General features: G+C 39.3%; 1 protein-coding gene across 1 annotated transcript in view; it reads right to left on the reverse strand.

Moving 5' to 3' along the window:
- The window catches only part of LOC143808444 (vertebrate ancient opsin-like), a 192,697-nt gene that overhangs the window by 90,013 nt on the left and 83,852 nt on the right, over positions 1–18,832 (reverse strand). The window contains exon 3 of the mRNA XM_077291122.1: positions 8,001–8,229. Within this exon, the coding sequence (XP_077147237.1) occupies positions 8,001–8,229 (229 nt within the window). The remainder of the gene's footprint in view (positions 1–8,000; positions 8,230–18,832) is intronic.

Here is an 18,832-nt window from a genome sequence, read left to right on the forward strand (position 1 = left end):
ATTAATAGGCATCACAAAGACAAATGGAAAAACAGAAGTAGCAGATTGAACAAACAAATTAGCAAGACAGAATAATAAACTGGCTGGGAAAACAGTACTATATCATCTAGCCCAATTAAGCAGCCAAAGGGGCAGTGAAGCAATACAAACAGTAAATTACCCTAAGGAAGCTAAAAAGTGTTGTGTCCCCTGTGCCACTTAGGCTTGAAATGTAACAGCACAGTTTTTCCTGCCAGTTTATTATGCATGCTAGCTCCCTTTGTTTGCACAGACAAAAGCAATAAACGTGCAAGGAAAACAGTGCTGTAACATTTAAATGCCCAGGTGGCACAATGGACACACCACTTTTTAGGTTCCTTAGGGTGAACTATTGTTTATATTACTTCTCTACCCCTATGGCTGTTACACTCTGGCTGGATATTAAGTTACAGAACAGTTTTCCATGCCGGTGTATTATGCTTGCTTGCTTCATTTGTTTACTCTGCTACAGCTCTTATCTGTTTTGGGAGGTGGTTTGTTTTCCCATTTGTCTTGGTGTGACTTGTTCATTGTTTGAATCACTCTTGCTTTATTTTAGAGTGTATTTAGTACATTAGTATGAATTTATTTCTGCTGTTTTGTGGTTGAGCTGTGCTTTATTGATTAATTACTAATGAATATTAGGTGTTGAGCAAAATTTGGTATTATTTTCAAGATGCAAAGCTACCAATCATCCGGATTGAGGGCTCAGTCCCGCTTTCCAGCATGTCAGAGCTTTTGTCCCATCTTCTATACTCATCTCTCGCCAACATCTTCATTGCTTTATAGATCATCAATTTATAGAAATCTCCTGTTCACTGTGATTCTTTGTTATGCTGCGTGAATGTAAGAATTTCAATTTCTCACTGAATACGGGTGCACTGGGTTTTCTGTGCGGAATTTCCCCATAGACTTGAATGAAATGTGGAAAACCCACACATAAAAAAAAAGAGACGTGTTTTTAGTGCATTTCTGCAGCGGAAATGCATAAAAAATGCATGTAATCCACACCTGAGAATGTCATATCCAAGGAGGTTTCATAAGCAAAGCAGCTTTATTTAAGGCATGACATGCCAAACAGAGAGGAAAAACAAAGTGTTAAAAAGAAGATAAAAATGCATGTGAAAGAACGCACTGTGAGGTAGTAAGGGGGATCATGTGCGAGGGTCAATATGTGTCCCCCAGAATGCGTATAGAAGTGTATTGAGATTGCTGGAGTGCATTGCAGTCACAGATATAGCTGTGATTGCAATCTATATATGTAAAGTTGAGTGCATGTCAATGTGTGTATGTATATATCAAGCCACGCCCACTCCACAAAGCAGGCACAGGCCACATCTAGCTCCGTCATGTCTAGAATGGAGTTGCTCCTGTGAGGCATGATGTCAGGGGAAAGGGAGAAGCCTCATGGATAAAGATGTGAGTTGAAAATGAGATATGTCAGGGGGAAAATGAGAGAAGTGAGGTGCTGCTGCAGTATGAGGCTGCATATAGAGAAGAGTGAGTGAGGGGGAGTGATCGGAAAATGACAGGTGCGAGGTCAAAATGCCAGGTGTTAGGGGGAAAATGAGAAGAGTGAAGGGAAAATGAGAGGTGTGAGGGGGAAAATGAAAGTAGTGAGGGGAAAATGAGAGAAGTGAGGGGAAAATGAGAGAAGTGAGGGGAAAATGAGAGATGTTAGGGGGAAAATGAGAGGTGTGAGGGGAAAATGGGAGATGTGAGGGGGAAAATGAGAGGCGTGATGGGAAAATGTGAGAAGTGAGGTGCTATAACTAACCACAGTTAGTTTTTATGCCCGGGCAATGCCGGGCTCTTCAGCTAGTGCAAAATAAAAGTAAATTTGGTCTTGGACAAGCTATTTGCCCAAGGCAGATTTAAGAAAACCCACCATGGGCTTTTATTTTTGGAGCGGACTACAGGATGGTAGTGGGGCGATCCGTTTCGTCCTGACCAGGTCTTACAAGTGGTCCATGGCCACAGATTCCTTGTAAAACCCCCTGCAGCAAAGGGTTGCGTGTGCCAGTCTTGGTTTGCAAACTCGCAGAGCAGCAGGCTCTGCAAAGCTTCAGCCTGTGTGAAGCAAGATGGAGCCAAACGGAGTCAAAAGGCCTGGCACCCCTCAGTGTGACAAGGCAATGCAGTCGCCCATGAAAAAAGGTCTGTTACGGACTGTCTTGTTTCCCGGCTGCGATCCGTAGGTTACCTTTTTTGTTCCAGTTGTAAGTTTCTTTGGACATTAAAAGACATTTGTCTTGTACTTTCCTGTGGTCACTGCCTGGCTGTCGCACTGCACCATCCCCGCTGCACTACAGCACACAAAAACTCAATGAAAAAAATGCAAGCAACATAATTTTCATAATAGGTGCAGAAATTCAGCAATATTAAAAATTCAACAAATATTGATCGTGGGAATGTAGCCCAAATGTAGTTCTCCCAAGACTCCTTCTCACTTTTCAGAACAAGCTCATTCAGGCATCCATTTCACACGTACGAGTTCTATGAATGGTTTTCATGGCTAGGACTTATGGTGCAAATAAAATCTTGGAGACTTGTCCAATATTGGTCTGAATCTCAGTTCAAAATCGCAATACAAATCTATGGGTCTGTTAAAGAAAATTAGACAGAATTTGGGGGCTATCTGTGTGTTGTCCATTTTCAATGGCCTGTTTAATAGAAGAAGCTGGAGAAACACCTCTTTGACAAGGAATATGGTAACACCAAGTTACTCATTCATTTTCAGGAGGATAGACAAAATGCAGCAAATGCCATTTTTTACTAAAGTACATGAGCTGTGTTTCTCTTTACCTCATAAACAATATTCTGATGAGTATTCCTTGAATATATGCGGTTTAGAAAAAAAATGTTTAGGGACCCATGAAAAATAAAGGAGAAATAAATATTTGGCCGCATACTGAAATTTTGGAGACTTTATAATTAATACTCTTAGAATGGCTGAGGAGTTGATTTAATAGCGTGGATTTTAAAAAATGCAAATGGGAATATCGTTAAACAGTAACAGAGATTTAATGAAAAAACGAATCATTCCCAATAGGAAGGAAAATAGAAAACCCTTCAAGGTAAGTCACAAGTCACGCAAGTCAGTGATGCCTGGCGTACAGTACATCAATTCTCTTCTGACAATCCTAACAGTTTATTAAAACTAATTAAGAAAATGAAAGATAATTACCATCAACATGAACCTGCGCAATACTTCTTCATCAAAATAATGAGCTTTAATTAAAAGATATTTGAAACTCCGGTTCTCCAATCAACTGTAAATTATGTTACACTGCTGCACACGTAATGTTACAATCCCTGTAGAGCAGGTACCATCTTTGGTATAAATCATCAGAAAACATTTTTGGCAAGGGGCTATTAGGTTATTTTAAACTGTGCACAAAAATGAATACCAAAAGATTTATAACACGGTAGATCGCGAGCAGTCAAGAATTTTATACAACTCTTTTGCACATTGACTGAGGGGCAGACATGCCATTGGTGCAACCTGTGTAGTAGCAAAGGGCCCCAGAGATAAAGGGGAGCCATTTCCACCTCCAAAGCAGAGGGAATGATGCATTATGATGAGCAATTGGACTGCAAAGGGCCCTTATACTGTTTTTGCACAGTGTCCTTCATCCTTCTATATCCGCCACTGTGTTGACTTATTAAAATCTTAATATACTTAACCTGAGATGACCTATGATTTTTAGGACTGTCGACCCTCTAACTCTTACACCTTCACCAGCTTCAAGCAGGATTGTTATCATTTCCCACACTCTGTGGAAATTTACTATGTCAGTTTTAGCTTTGACCTCCCCAATGAATTTTTTTATGTGGAAATCATGAAATCATAGATCATTATTACCATCACTCATTTTACTGTGGAGGAAAGTCATTCTTTACAATATTTCACTTGGTGAGTAATTAAAGGGAACCTGTCTTCAGAATTGTGCACAGTAACCTACAGACAGTGTCAGGTTGGCGTCGTTATACTGATTACAATAATACCTTAGTTGATGAAATCCGTCTTATGGTTGTTCTTTAATCTTTATTTTCACTTTTGTGTTAATGAGATTCTTGGGGTTGGTTAATGTGATGCTCTGATTATATTCATAATGCAGCCTGCTGACAGGTCACTGATCCCTCAGTTACCTGCCCCCTAGTTTGCATATTGAATATCCTTATATAAGTAAAAAAATAAAAAAAAACTTCTGCAGGCAGGTGCCGGCCGTGGCTCCTGCTCTGCAGCATAATCACATTTCATTTCCCAATAATACATGTTTTTGATGTTATTCAGCTAGGGCAAAAAAATTATCAATTTGAAAATGGCGCCGCCACGCCTGCGCAGTAGCTGCTATCGGTGTCTGCTGCTGTGATCCAATAGCTTCTACTGCGCATGCTCTGGCGGGGCCATCTTACTGAGAAGTAGAAAAAAATTCCTCCAAGACAGTGCCGCCCTCGCCGGTACAATAGCAGCTCAGTGATAGTTGTTTAGTTGTGGAACCCACATCAAAGGAAGGGTGTCTGACATCGGAGGGTTATTTCACCTGATGTCGGAAAGGGGTTAAGAACTCTACTTTTTCTATAGACAAAGAAGACAGATTAAACATATCATTAAAAACAATTAAAAACCCAAATTGGAAATGACCAAAACATAATTTTTTAACTGCTTATGATAAAGCTATACCTGTTATAAATAATGCCAAAAATATCAGAAATATCCATTAGAACCTTATATAAAAATACAGAGCAAGATAAAAAACGGTGTACAAAATCTAAAATACAAATGTCCCCAAGGAACTTGGTAGTAAATGACTGCACAATCTGCAAATGAAGATGGAAAACAATGGTACAAAAATACATCGGTCAAATATCAAAACATGACCCAATTAGCCATTCAAAAGAATTATATATACACTTTAGAGGAAACATATACTGGAGGGCATCTTACTGTAGATATATGCTACCAGCACTATACAAGGGATACAAACAATCCTGAATATTGATCCAGAACCAGGGTTATTCATACAGAACCCAAAGAGGTAAAGAAGTAGGAGAATAGGCCTAACACATACATGTGACCTGTGCATGGCCTGCGTGCTGTGATTATGTTGTATGTGTGACATTGGGACTTATGGACATTCCGGTAAGTGGTGGCAGTGCTACTCGTCTTGAGGGTATGTACTGGTCAGCTCAGCAGTATGTCTCAATCTGTAGTGAAGAGTGAGGGGTGAGTGTGAGATTGAGCTGTAGAGTGGCAAAGACCCACTATAGTCACACTCACATTAGGGAGGCAGAAGAGGACCTGTCTGTGACTGTGGTTATACTGTATATGACGTAGTTCTCTCTGTATTAGTCTTTGTAGGAACACTTATAAAATAACTAGAAACAGCAAATGCACTTTTCTGGCCCTGAATATTTTTTAATATGAAATTGTTCAGTTTTTTTTAGCATGGCTGTGTCAGGAAATGAAGAAAAGAAACCAGCTCCTCTAGCACCATACTCAAGTGATGGATACATTGGTTTATTTTCATCATCTCTTGTAGACAGATTACCACCATGATCGAGGTGCGGGAAGACTGAAATGTTGGTGGTGTTTTCAAGCATTCTGCCACTGGACACCTGTAAAAACACATTGGATTCAGGAAAATACAAGCTATTGCTGGACTGATCAAGGATTCCTTAATAAAAGCATTTAGACAAGCATCATAAGTGTAGTACTTTACTCCAGAAGATTACAAGTTTGGAATTCCTACCCCTTCGGCTAGGGTCAGACAACTGTATATTCTCTTATCCGAGAGAATCAGGCTGATTATGCTAATAAGACTATGATCACACTTTTATCAGAGTTTGATCAGGGTGTGATCTGATTTTCTCGGATAAGGAGAATAAGAAAGAAAAAAATTCTCCATCTTCTCCATTCTGTTAGTCTGTGAAAATCGGACTACACTCTGGGGTGCTACATTAGCGGCACATATTTAAACTTGTGAGGCTGGACATTCCATCATCCCCTTCAATAAAGCAGGTGCGCAAAATGTGCGTCAGGGGCTGTGAGGAGGGTCACAGCGGTTTTGATCGATGATGGGTAAGCAAACCTGATGTCTTGAGAATAGGCTCGATTATTTTATGCACTGTATGCACTTTACCCTTGGAGCTTGTTAGCCCATTACCCTTAATGGGGCACTGTGGTATGCCATAACATTTATTTAGTGCAGCTTCCCTGGGTCCTATTATTTGATTTCTGTCTACCCTCCTTACTTACCGCCACGCAGGGGTGGATTAAGGGTAGCCAGGGCCCCGGGCTGTTCAGACACTGTGGGCCCCGGGGTCATGTGACGGGGTCATGTGACGGGGTCATCATATACCTGATCCAGATTATTCCAGAAAAATAGTTGCTGTGTGAAACTATAACCTGTCAAACATCCATTGATCTAGTCAATTTACCCTTCAGTTAGGAAGAAAAAAAAAAAACACAATACTATCACCATAAGTGCCAGTATTCACAGGAGATCTGTACTTAGTATGAAGTGTCTGTGTAGAGGTAATACAGTGATCACCTGTGACATTATACACAGGACCTCTGTATATAGTATACAGTAATCCTAAAGCTCCACAGAGAAACACAGTCAATAGGTCCCATAAAAAATAGACTTTATTCAATATATATTAAAAAGACATACAAACGAAACAGGTACAGTGGAAAAATGGGGCTAGTGAAACACTATATGGCAGTACCAAAAAATTACACAAAGGGCTACAGGGTAACACCCACCGCACAAACACACCCCATGGTACTCGTAAAGAACACCTAATAACTTAGCGTTAGGCTGATACATATCCAATATATAATGCAAGTGCAGAAATATAAAATTGCGAAAGATCAGCTATTTGTCACAGTGATGCATAATTATGGACATACAGTACCCAGTATGCAGGAGCGGCGGGGGACCCGAAGCTCCCTCCAGCAGCGCACACTCGCCGGCGACTGACAATGACATCAGACTCCGGTGACGTGCGCGCTGCGGCTGACTTCAGCTGCCAGCCTCCAATTGGCTGGCGGCTGTTAACTATTCACATGGGGGCGCGGGCCCGCACATCAATAGCGTTAAACTGCGCCAGTAGGGGTCCGGTGAGCAGATGAGACGGGGCCCACTGCGGGCCCCCATACGCCAGTCAGGGCAGTAATGCCCTGATGGCAGTGGTCAATCTGAGCGGTTGCCCAAGGCCCCCCCACACCACTGGGCCCTGGGCTACCGCCCAGATTGACCTCATTATAAGCTGCCACTGCCGCCACGTCTCCTTGATATGCTTGCATTATACTGTGTCATGTGTTTTATTTCTATATTGTGTCATTTTTTGTATCAACAAAATGTATGCAGTTTGTAACTCTCAGTGCTTTATGGCTTAATCCATTGTTTCGGTTTACACTTAGTTGTCATCCAAGTTCAGTTTTATTTTTTGACGGAACTATTAACTTACATGGCTATCCAATTTATTTAATTGTGCATACCATTTTTTCCTCGAACAGACTTGTTCCTGGGGAAAAAATCAGACACGTGCAGTGTGCACCACCACATTGAATACCATTGGTCCAAATGCGATCCAATGTTTAATTACATGACCGAAAATATGGTTGCTTCAATGTGCCCTTGTCCACTTGCCTATCTTTAACCTGCCGTGCCTTCAATGTGCACTTGTGTATCTTTAATATGCAGTGCCGACCATAATTTAATAATTTGAGTGGATAGCCATAGACAGGTACTTTATTGGTGATACATCAGCCTATTCACAAAACTCTGCAAGCTGTCCATGTTTAGTGGACAATACCTTTCCCTTTTTGATTAAATTATCTCAGAAAACTGAAATTCTTAATATGGCATTACATGCTGTAATAGTGGAAGTTGTCAATAAATGTAAACATAAAAACCAGATAAAATAAATATCCTGAAGAATGTTAACTTCTGTCCAGTTGCATTACTTACCTGCTTATTGAGGAAAATATAGATGATGGGGTTGTATACGGTGCTGCTCTTTGCAAGAACAGAAGGGATAATACTAGCGGAAGGGGTGATGAGTCCAGGTCTTCCAAATGTGGCAATCAAAGCCATTATTCCATAGGGCAGCCAGCAGAGAAGAAAGCAAATAACCATCACAATCACCATGATAAGAACTCTTTGCTCCCGGGAACGAGCTGCTACTTTCGTGACTCCACTTACCTGCAGGATACAAAACAGCATTAGAAGTTTCTTACATGTGAAATTTACAGATATTAAATAATATCAAATACTTTTCTAACGCTATCTTTGACAGATCCAGTTAACCTCTTGTGGTGCGACCCATGTCCCTTTCCTGTCCAATTTAGGTATGTACAGTATAATCTCGTGTTCACATAATAAGGAAAAACTATTTTCTCTGATTACAGCGTTTTCCTTCCTTTTTAATGCATTTTTTCTATTAATGCGTTTTGGGTCAGACTTGAAGCAGCGCTTTTTTAATGTAGCTTTTTTTTTAGAACAGAAAAACTTTAATTCTGCACTTAAAAATGGAACTGAACAAGTTTTTTTTAAACTTCCTGTAGAAGCGGAATAGGAACAAAAACACCAAAAATGCACAGTTCAAATGCAACTTTAAATGCAAAGCAAGCATAAGTTTTCATGAAATTACATGCACTTTGCCTGAACAGTTAAACACAGTAGATTTTCCGCACAAAAAAACCCCACACATGGTTCATGTGGCCTAAGTCTTCCCACAGTGGGATCACTTGGGTTTCTAATTATATTAAATAATATACATTTATTTTAATTTGATTTCTTCCAAGGGTTGCCATCCGTCCAGAAATTTCAGGACAGTCAGTAAAAATATGGAGCTTTTTTGCCCTGTCCATAAAAAAAATGAAGTTGTCTGTGTTTTTTGAAGCTTAAAAAATGTACACAGATTACTTAGGTAGTGGAGTTAGGGAATAGTAGGGAATTTTTAAAGCAAGCATATTTGAAAATAGTTTTGATCACAGCACTAAATTGATAAGAAAATTAATTTGGCTTCCTTTAAATGTCAAAACACAACAATACAGTTGATCCCTATGCTAGAGCACTGGGCCAGGCATAGGCTTCCTACCCAACCACTCTCCGCCAGGCAGCCTGCTGTACAAAACATAAGCACCTTCATACAAGCACCTTGCCACCTGTGCAAGCTCACTCTCTGTGCAGGGAAGAAGAGAATGAGTTTTAGATGGCACATAGATTTCTGAATGAAGACAAGGATCAGTGTACTACTGTCTTCACGGGTAGAAGAGTTAGTAAACTGTGAAATTCCGAGATGGGAGATTAGAGAAAGACGGTAAGTAGTAGATACAAAGAGTAGATTTCCCCATGATGAAAATGGGAATGTCACAGGATAGAAAGTGTGGAAGCCATGCTTCAAAGTGATCATGAACTGGTTGGTTTTGCCTTGAGGCTGATACATAACTGCCACTCTCATAGAGAAGGGTTTTAAGAGTCTATCCATGTGGACCTAAGAAAAGGAGAAAATAAATGCAGGTTTGGGGGGTTTAATCCTAGATAGCTCATTGTGATGAAAGGAGCAGACCAACACCTCTATCTTGTCTGTTTGCAAGTCTGGGGCATGTGAAAATTTTGCCCATCATATGAGAAAGCAGCAGCAGCTGTGGTCTCTACTTGCTGAATCCAGGTTTCAGTGACAGGTTAAAATTGAATTGGAAGAGAAAATGTCATGGATGTAGTGGATTTTATTACAAACTGACTATGAGTTCCAGAGAGCACAATTGAAAGAGACAAGAATAGACATGCATTGAATGTTAATAAGATTAGCAGAGTTTCTATGTGCATCATAAATGGAGTTACATTTGCTAAAATAGGGAGGACAGGCTTAGGAGAGATATTGCTAGTAGCGACTGGTGAAGGAAAATAAAGGGAATGAGCAGGTGTCTCAGTTTATGCAACAATTTTGTGCTCTATATGGTGATAGTGAATAGTTTTCAGCCTTTCATAAATGTGAGAAGAGCATAAAAGTTGAACATGGGAGAGGAAAGTAGAGAGGGTTTGATGTGGAGAAAGTGTACAGAATGTGTTAAAGGGTGGTACCCGGTCTACTGCTGCTGGGTGAAACAGTTGTCTGGCAGTAGATTTGTTCCAGTGTGCCAAAACTACTTTGGATACTGTGAGTTAGGAGATGTAATACATTGTATGTGCGTACACTGAGGATTCATAAATGTACATTCTAATTTGTACTCTGCTGTCATCTACTAGTCAATGTATGCATATGAAAGTTAAGTGATTAATTCCATCACAACAAGCTGCCATAGAAACAGCTGTGAGGAGGCTCCCAGCTAAATGCACATACTTCCTGTGAGCTGGTACAAACCAACGTAGTCCTTTTTGTGTCAGGAAAAGAACAGCAAGGAAGCTCCTCTGGTCCCTGCATCCATTGCAGTCCACGCCGAGGGGACATCATTCTCCACAGTTGCGACCAAAAAGCAGTGAAGCCACAAACAGTCAAGAAAGATAAGGCACAACAAGTGTTCTCCTGCATACTGGTTTTCCTGTGTGCTTCTAGCAAAAACTAGTTCCATGTTATATGCCATGAAGCATCACAAACTTTAACCAATCTACCCCCCTGCAATAGGGAATAGTAGGCCAAAACCATGACTACTCCCATACCACAAGTGTTTCGCCACAGGGAGCCAACCTATAAAGGTCCCTCCATCAGTGTACCATTACCTGGACTGTTCATAATATTTCCTCCAGTAGCAAATGAAAAAACTGTGCTCCAGCTGCCCTGAGAGGCCTAAACTTGCTTATTTCATAAGGTGAGGATACTTGCTTTCAAACGCACAATATGCAGTGTAACCTATACTGTTAAATACCACCACTTGGCCTTTAAGCAACAGACTGTACCGTGTTTCCCCCTTTAGTAAAGTATTACATTTGCAAGTTCACACGTGTGCCAGGCTGCTTAAAATTGCATGGGCGCTCCAACACCTGCACCTAGACACCACCCCCACAGGAGTGCCCCCGGTGGGTATTATCTAGTGGTGAGAGAGTGTGCTCGCTGCTTGAGTTTTCCGAGCATGCTCGGGTGTTCTCCGATTATTTTGAGAGTGCTCGTAGATTATTTTTCTGTCCCCGCAGCTGCATGATTTGTGGCTACTAGACAGGCTGAATACATGTGGGGATTCCCTAGCAAACAGGCAATCCCTGCATTTGTTCAGGCTATCTAGCAGCCACAAATCATGCAGCTGCGGTGACACAAACATAATCTACGAGCATGCCCAAAATACTCGGAGACCACCTGAGCATGCTCGGAAAACCTGAGTAAGCACACTCACTCATCACTAGTCTTATCACATCTCCATAAATGCCACCTCCCACTACTGACAATTGTTATAGTCATGATGGAAGTGTTTAAGGGTCCAGCGACCCACTTAAGCTATCCTGAAATTAAGGGTATGTGCACACGTTGCGGATTTGGCTGCAGATCCACAGCAGTTTTCCATGTGTTGTACACTACCATGTAAATGTGTGGAAAACCAAATATGCTGTGCACATGCTGCTGAAAATTCAGCACGGAGTAGCTGCGGTTAATTTTATGCAGCATGTAAATTCTCTGTGCGGAATCCGCAGTATTTTACACCTGTTCCATAATTGGAATGCACAGGTGTAAAAACGCAGGCGAAATCTGCATAAAAAAGCAATAGATCAGCGGTGAATCCGCATGGAAAAATCCGCAATGGAATCCGCAACATAGCCTAAAATTCATTGCCAATGAAACTAAATCTCTCAGCTGGCCCTTCTACAACATCTGGAACCTCCCTCATGTCTCGCTGTAGTAGATTTAAAAGAAAGCAGCTGCTAGAACATTGGTGAAGCAAAGAGATATGGAAAATACATTGTGCTGCACAATTCAACCAGAAGCATGTTTGCTTGATCTTGTGTAGCTTACCTGTCTTCTGCACTGTCTAACTACTTTGACTAACTGTGCACAATCTTTAACAATATTGCAGCAGACATAGCACACATGTACCCAACACACGTGCTTTCAATGGCCAGATCTTAATATATAGGGAATAATTTTCTAAGGTCTAGGCCCAATGTAACTTGATGAACAGTCAACTTGATTAGTGATTCCCAAACTCCAGTCCTCAAGACCCCCAACACGTTGTTTTCAGGATTTCCTTAGTATTGCGCAGGTGATGGAATTATTATTAAGGCATCAGAAATTGCCCCAGGTTCTCACCGGTGTAATATTATGGAAATCATGAAAACATGATGTGTTATGGGGGGCTGTAAGGACATGGTTTGGGAAACACTGAACTAGATAAAGAAAAATTCATGCTGGACAAAAAAAAGACCATAAAAGATTGAGGGATTGATATAACTTTGAACATTTAGAAACAGACAAAAAAATAGTATGTGCCAAAAATAAAATCTTGCAATCAGATGGGGAGATTTTAACACTTAACAGGTGTTAAGACAGCAGAAACAGTGAGTATATATATTTTATCATACATTAATTAGCATTTCCTCTTTGATGGTTGAAGCGGTTGAAGCTCTAATACTAACATAGATTATGCATGGAATGAAAATCATCATTATCAGCAGCACATCACCCAATGTAAGCAAGAAATATGCTGCTAATAACATGATGACATATGGGGACAGAAAAATCATATTAGCGATTGTTCTGTTCCCATCAGTAATCATCATTCTGTGTAAACAAGCCAGTAAACAAGAGGTGGCTGACATATAAAATCAATCAAATCTAGTTACCAGGCCAAAATCAGCTCATTTATTGCACCTTAAGGCTACGCTTTCCCACAGTGCCATATGCACGTAGGGCATACAGTTTACTTTTATTTATATAAAACGTTTCGGATTGATAAATAAAATGCTTAATCTACCACTATTTACCCAGAAATGATTGAGAAGGGTGAGAGAGATAATGTAACTACATAACAAAATTTATACTGTACATGGGTCTGACAAAACCAATAGGACATTATAATCATTGCCCTTAAGACCTAGTATCCACCAGGAATCCAAAATAAGCCAGAAAATAGAAAATAAATACAGTACAAGAATGGACATTAGATAACCAAAGAATCCATTGGTGGGTCTAGTGTCGAAGACGATAATGGACCCCAAAGATCCAACAGACGTCTTCCCTATTTGGAGGTGACTTTGAATGCAAAAATTTGTAACTAGAGTCTCTTTTTATGGGTCAATCCACAAATGACCTAATATTGCCTGTTAATAGTATAGCCAACGTGTGCAATTGGAGAAAGGTTCTTTATGGGTTATGTTAATATATGGTACAAAGTGTTGGGGTATTTGAGTATTTATCAAATATAATGTTTGGTATATCAGAAGCGAGAATCAATTCCCCTTACAAGTTGATATCTGGCTTTCAAATTGAAAATGAAATATGATATCACTTGAAGCGTAGCCTTGTGTGTGGGAAGCTGCACAAGGAAAAAAAGAGAAGAAAGAATGCATTACACAAAGACCGCACAGCGTAGCAATGTCAAAAACTGATTATAGGAGATGCAGAGAAATCCAGATCAGAGGAATGAAACAAAGGAAGTAAATATAGAAGTAAAGGAACACATATATATTATGTTACTAAAAGGATCATTCATGTGTCTAATGCCTATTTCATAATTCAGATTATGTTTAATTCAAACAAATGCCCACAAGCTAAATTCTTATTTTGAGAAATTTTGTCAAAATACTTTGTGACTGAACTGGAACATATAATCTATAAGAAGATGTTCTGATTTATTCTACTAGAATGAGCCTGTGCTAAACAACAAAGGCTTGGAATAGTAATGGTCAGCAGTCCTTTTTGTACACTGATTATGACGTGGAGAGCACACAAGCAAATTTTGTGTGATATTGGAACACTAAGAAAATGTACAGGCTTGTAGAGCGAACCCTTTCAAAGTAATATGCTTAGAATATGTCATAAGTAATATGTATAAAAAGAAAACTTTATGAAAAATTGCTTTCTCAAAAAGAAAAATTATATCCAAGGAAATTTAAATTAGTGTGTAAACATATATTTCCATTAAAAATTTACCTTTAATGATTCAATAAAAAAAAAACAACCCAGTGAAAAAAAGTAGTATTATACCAAAAATATGCGACCTAGTACTATACTAACCTGCAAGATACCCTCCGCTAGGCCTAGATTGCCCCTACCTAGCTGTGGAAGTTGGGACCCTAAAAGAACGATTTTGGCGCCCCCAGTCACCGTGGGCTCCTCATTGCCCTATTCCAACCCTATAAATACAGGTGGGAAAACAATTTATCAATAGCACAGAGATGAAGAAAAATTGTTTTCAACTAATCCCTCAATTTTAGTAACGGGCATCTAAACAGGCAGAAAAAAATATAAAAAAATCATTTAATTTCATGATTATATCTCCATATTAGTAATAATTTGCCACATGGTGATTCTGACAGGCTCAGATGCATCGCCTCAATGGGTGACCATCACACATGATTTAGAGGACAAATAGTAGTATCGATTGACCCTCCTTCAAAATCAAACTTGGATAGATATATATATATATATATTTATAATACCAGCAGCATCAATGTCAAATAGACAAATCTAGCCCATTAGGTATTCCAATGGGCATGATAAAGCCGCTAGGAGTATACTTAGCATGAATCAGATGCACCCCGACGCGTTTCCCCGTCAGTAACACGGTTCATCAGGAGGTATCACACTGTAGATGTCGGATGCCATGATGGATGGTCATCATCCATCATGGCATCCGGCATCTATTATTGAGAAAAGACAGAAGAGACTTAGAGACTTTTTAACTTGACCTTTTTTAGGCATGTTTTTGTGACCTACTTTTCTTGGGTGCTTATAACGTGTTCTTATGCCGCAAAGTTTTCCCATAATAAATAGTGATCCAATTTGACAATACTGATCCAATGATTGATTGATTGATTGATTGATTGATTGATTGAAAAGTATTGATCCAATGTGACATTACTGATCCAATGGTTAATTGATTGATTGAAACGTATTGATCCAATGTGGCATTGATCCAATGTGACAGTTATGTGTGCAGTAGTACCTACAGTAATATGTTTCTTTTTGAAATGGCCTTTGTATTTTCTAGATTTATATATTGAGAAAACTAGGATTTTGCAAAGGGTGCTTATATTTTTTTATTAAAAACAAACGAACACTTAAAACCATTTTGCTACTTGCACATGCTATCTTATAATTAGATTACTTGTGTAGTCAAGTGCATTACCTAGCTTGTCAGTATTTAACCCCTTCACCCCCGAGCCTGTTTTCAGGACCAGGCCAAATTTTACAATTCTGACTAGTGTCACTTTATGGTAAATAACAAAAGTACCCACTTAAATTATAACTTAGGGTAAATAAACTCACATAACATGTATAGACACCAGAGGAAATTAAATAAATAAACAAAGAGTATATATTCTTTAAAAATTTCTTTTTTTAAATCTACAAAAACTAGAGTGAAGACATAAAGGCTGCTGAATAGGCATAAATGGAGACACTATATGGTACAAGCTACATAGGATAATTTGCTTTTCATTGCTTGACAATCTACATGTAGAACAATACTAGGGGTAAAACATCCCCAACAGTATAAATCACATAGATTTCACTATGAAAGCAGGTACTTACAATAATTAAGATTGTTCTAGCCGCCTGATGAAGTAGTAGACAAAACGTGCGTTGGGGTGGTGGGGACTCTATATTAAGCTTAATTATTGTAAGTACTTGCTTTAAATCCGTAGTGACAAAGCCAGTTTGCTGCTTAATAATCAAGTTAATTTTTACAATTATGACCACTGTCAATTTATGTGATTTTAACTCTGGAACACTTCAATGGATCCCACTGATTCTGACACTGTTTTTTCATGACATATTGTACTTCATGTTAGTGGTAAAATTTCTTTGATATGACTTGCAATTTTCAAACTTTGAATTTTTGTGCCCTTAAATCAGAGAGAGGGGTCACACAAAATACTTAATAAATAACATTTCCCACAACTCTACTTTACATCAGCACAATTTTGTAAACAAATTTTTTTTGTTAGGAAGTTATAAGGGTTAAAATTTGACCAGCGATTTTTCATTTTTCCAACAAAATTTACAAAACCATTTTTTTAGGGACCACGTCACATTTGAAGTGAGTTGTCTAGAAAGTCTAGTCATTTTTTTTTATGTCTCCATTATTATAGACATGGTATTTTTGTGTGTATTAATCCTTCATATATTTCATATTGTAAGGTAACAGCACCACCTGCGGTCCGTTTAATGCATAAATTCTAGTCTAATTTGCAATGTCTTGTGGGAATTTCCTAGGGCATTGTGGGATTGTTCCTGTTGCATTATGGTCTTATTATGACACTGTGAAGGGAACAGCAGCCATTATTCCTCCATGTGTCTTAGAAGAAACAACACCATTCATGTTCTTCATGCTCCTTAAACAGCCTGCACTAAGCATAGTTGGTAAGAACTATCTATGTGTTATAATCTTGTGTTTATCAATACGTTTGTTGTACTAAGTAGGTAATCATCAGTTTATATATTATGTCATATTACCTGTGTATTGCAGACTATTTGTGTTTCATGCTCTGTGCAGTTATATATTCTGAAATGCTCCTGTTATTGTATTCTATAGTTTCACCCATTCCTGTCACATCTGCAATCAATAAAAGAAGGTTACAATTTTACAGCCTCTTTTCTTAAAGAAGACAGGGAGTTTAGCTACATGTCTCATCGCACACCCTGCTAATGTGTATGAGGACAGTATAGGGCCTATATAACAGAAAATACCCAAAAGGGATACCATTATAGAAACTGCACCCCTCAAGGTGCGCAAAACCACATTCATGAAGTTTATTAACCTTCAGGTGCTTCACAAGAACTAAAGCAATGTGGAAGGAAAAAATGAACATTTTACTTTTTTCACAAAAAAATTACTTTGAAACCAATTTTTTTTATTTTCACAAGGGTATCAGGAGAAAATGGACCACAAAATTTGTTGTGCAATTTATTATGAGTACGCAGATACCCCATATAATGGGGAAAGCCACTGTTTGGGTGCATGGCAGGGCTCAGAAGGGAGGGAGCACCGTTTGACTTTTTGAACGCAAAATTGGCTGGAATCAATGGTGGCACCATGTCACATTTGGAGACCCCTGATGTACCTAAACAGTGGAAACCCTCCAATTCTAACTCCAACCCAAACCACAACACACCCTTAACCCTAGTCCCAACTCTAACCATAACCCTAACCACAAACCTAACCTCAACACACCCCTAATCCCAATCCTAACCCTAACCCTAGCCCTAACCCTAACTTTAGCCCAACTCACTTTAGCCCAAATCTAACCCTAATTGAAAAATGGAAATTGATTTTTTTAATTTCATTATTTTTCTCTAATAAAAGGGGGTTTTATTTACAATTTTTTTCATTTTTATCACTGTGATAGAGTCTAACACATTGATCAAAAGGAACCAAAAGGAAAATGTTCCTATTGTTGCCAGGTGCTGGCTGGCAGATCTCGGCGGGCGCACTGCGCAATGGCCCACCATTTTCTCCTGGAAGATGCCGGTGGCACAGGAGCATGCAGGGACTCCACAGGTACCGGGGGTGATTGGGGGACCCTATTTCTCACTCCCCTAATGTGCAATCACATCAGAAGAGAGTGAAATTAAATGGAAAAACAGACTTTTTTATTGTGGTTCCTGTTATACCATTAATAACGGTGATCGCAACATCGGGGTCAGTAAAAACGACCCGAATCATGTTCTCTGGGGTCTCAGCTACCCCCGGAGAAACTCCGACTCAGGGGGGTGCTATCAATTTTTTCCACAGGGCCATTAATTAATGGCACTGTGGTTTAAGTACCCTTAACTGCCGCCGTTAAAAGGCATATCGGCGGTCGTTAAGGTTTTAAGAAGTGTCATTACACTTTTTGCTAGAATTATTAGCAAATGCCATGTCGCATTTGGAGACCATCTGAAGTGCCTACACCTCCCACCCTATTTTGGAAACTAGACCCCTCAAATAACTTATCTAGATAGGTGGTGAGCACTATGAACAACCAGGTGCTACACTGAAGTCTGTAACGTAGAGCTGTGAAAATAAAAAAAAAACACATTTTTCCCACAAAAATGTTCTCTTAGCATCTCTTAGCATCAAATTTAGCATTTTCACAATGGTAACAGGAGAAAATGCACCATACTCCTTAGTACACCAATACCCAATATGTGGAAGAAAGCTACTGTTTGGATGCACAGTAGGCCCAGGAAGGGAAGGAGCATAAAATTGACTTTTTGAAAGCAAAATTTGCTGGAAATATTAGCGGACGCTATGTCGTGTTTGGAGAGCCCGTGATGTGCCTAAACAATGGAAACCCCCCACAAGTGACCCCATTTTGGAAATTAGACCTAAGACTAGACTTATCTAGACATATGATAAGCGCCTTGAACCCACAAGTGATTCACAGAATTTTACGTTAATCTGTGAAAATTAAACAAAAATTCCCACAAAAATGTTGTTTTAGCCTCAATTTTTTTCATTTTCACAAGAATAGCAGGAGAACCCCCCACAAGTGACCCCATTTTGGAAATTAGACCCAAGACTAGACTTATCTAGACATATGATAAGCGCCTTGAACCCACAAGTGATTCACAGAATTTTACGTTAATCTGTGAAAATTAAACAAAAATTCCCACAAAAATGTTGTTTTAGCCTCAATTTTTTTCATTTTCACAAGAATAGCAGGAG

The sequence above is a fragment of the Ranitomeya variabilis genome, chromosome 2 (genome assembly GCF_051348905.1).
Source record: "Ranitomeya variabilis isolate aRanVar5 chromosome 2, aRanVar5.hap1, whole genome shotgun sequence".
In the NCBI taxonomy this organism is placed as follows: Eukaryota; Metazoa; Chordata; class Amphibia; order Anura; family Dendrobatidae; genus Ranitomeya; species Ranitomeya variabilis.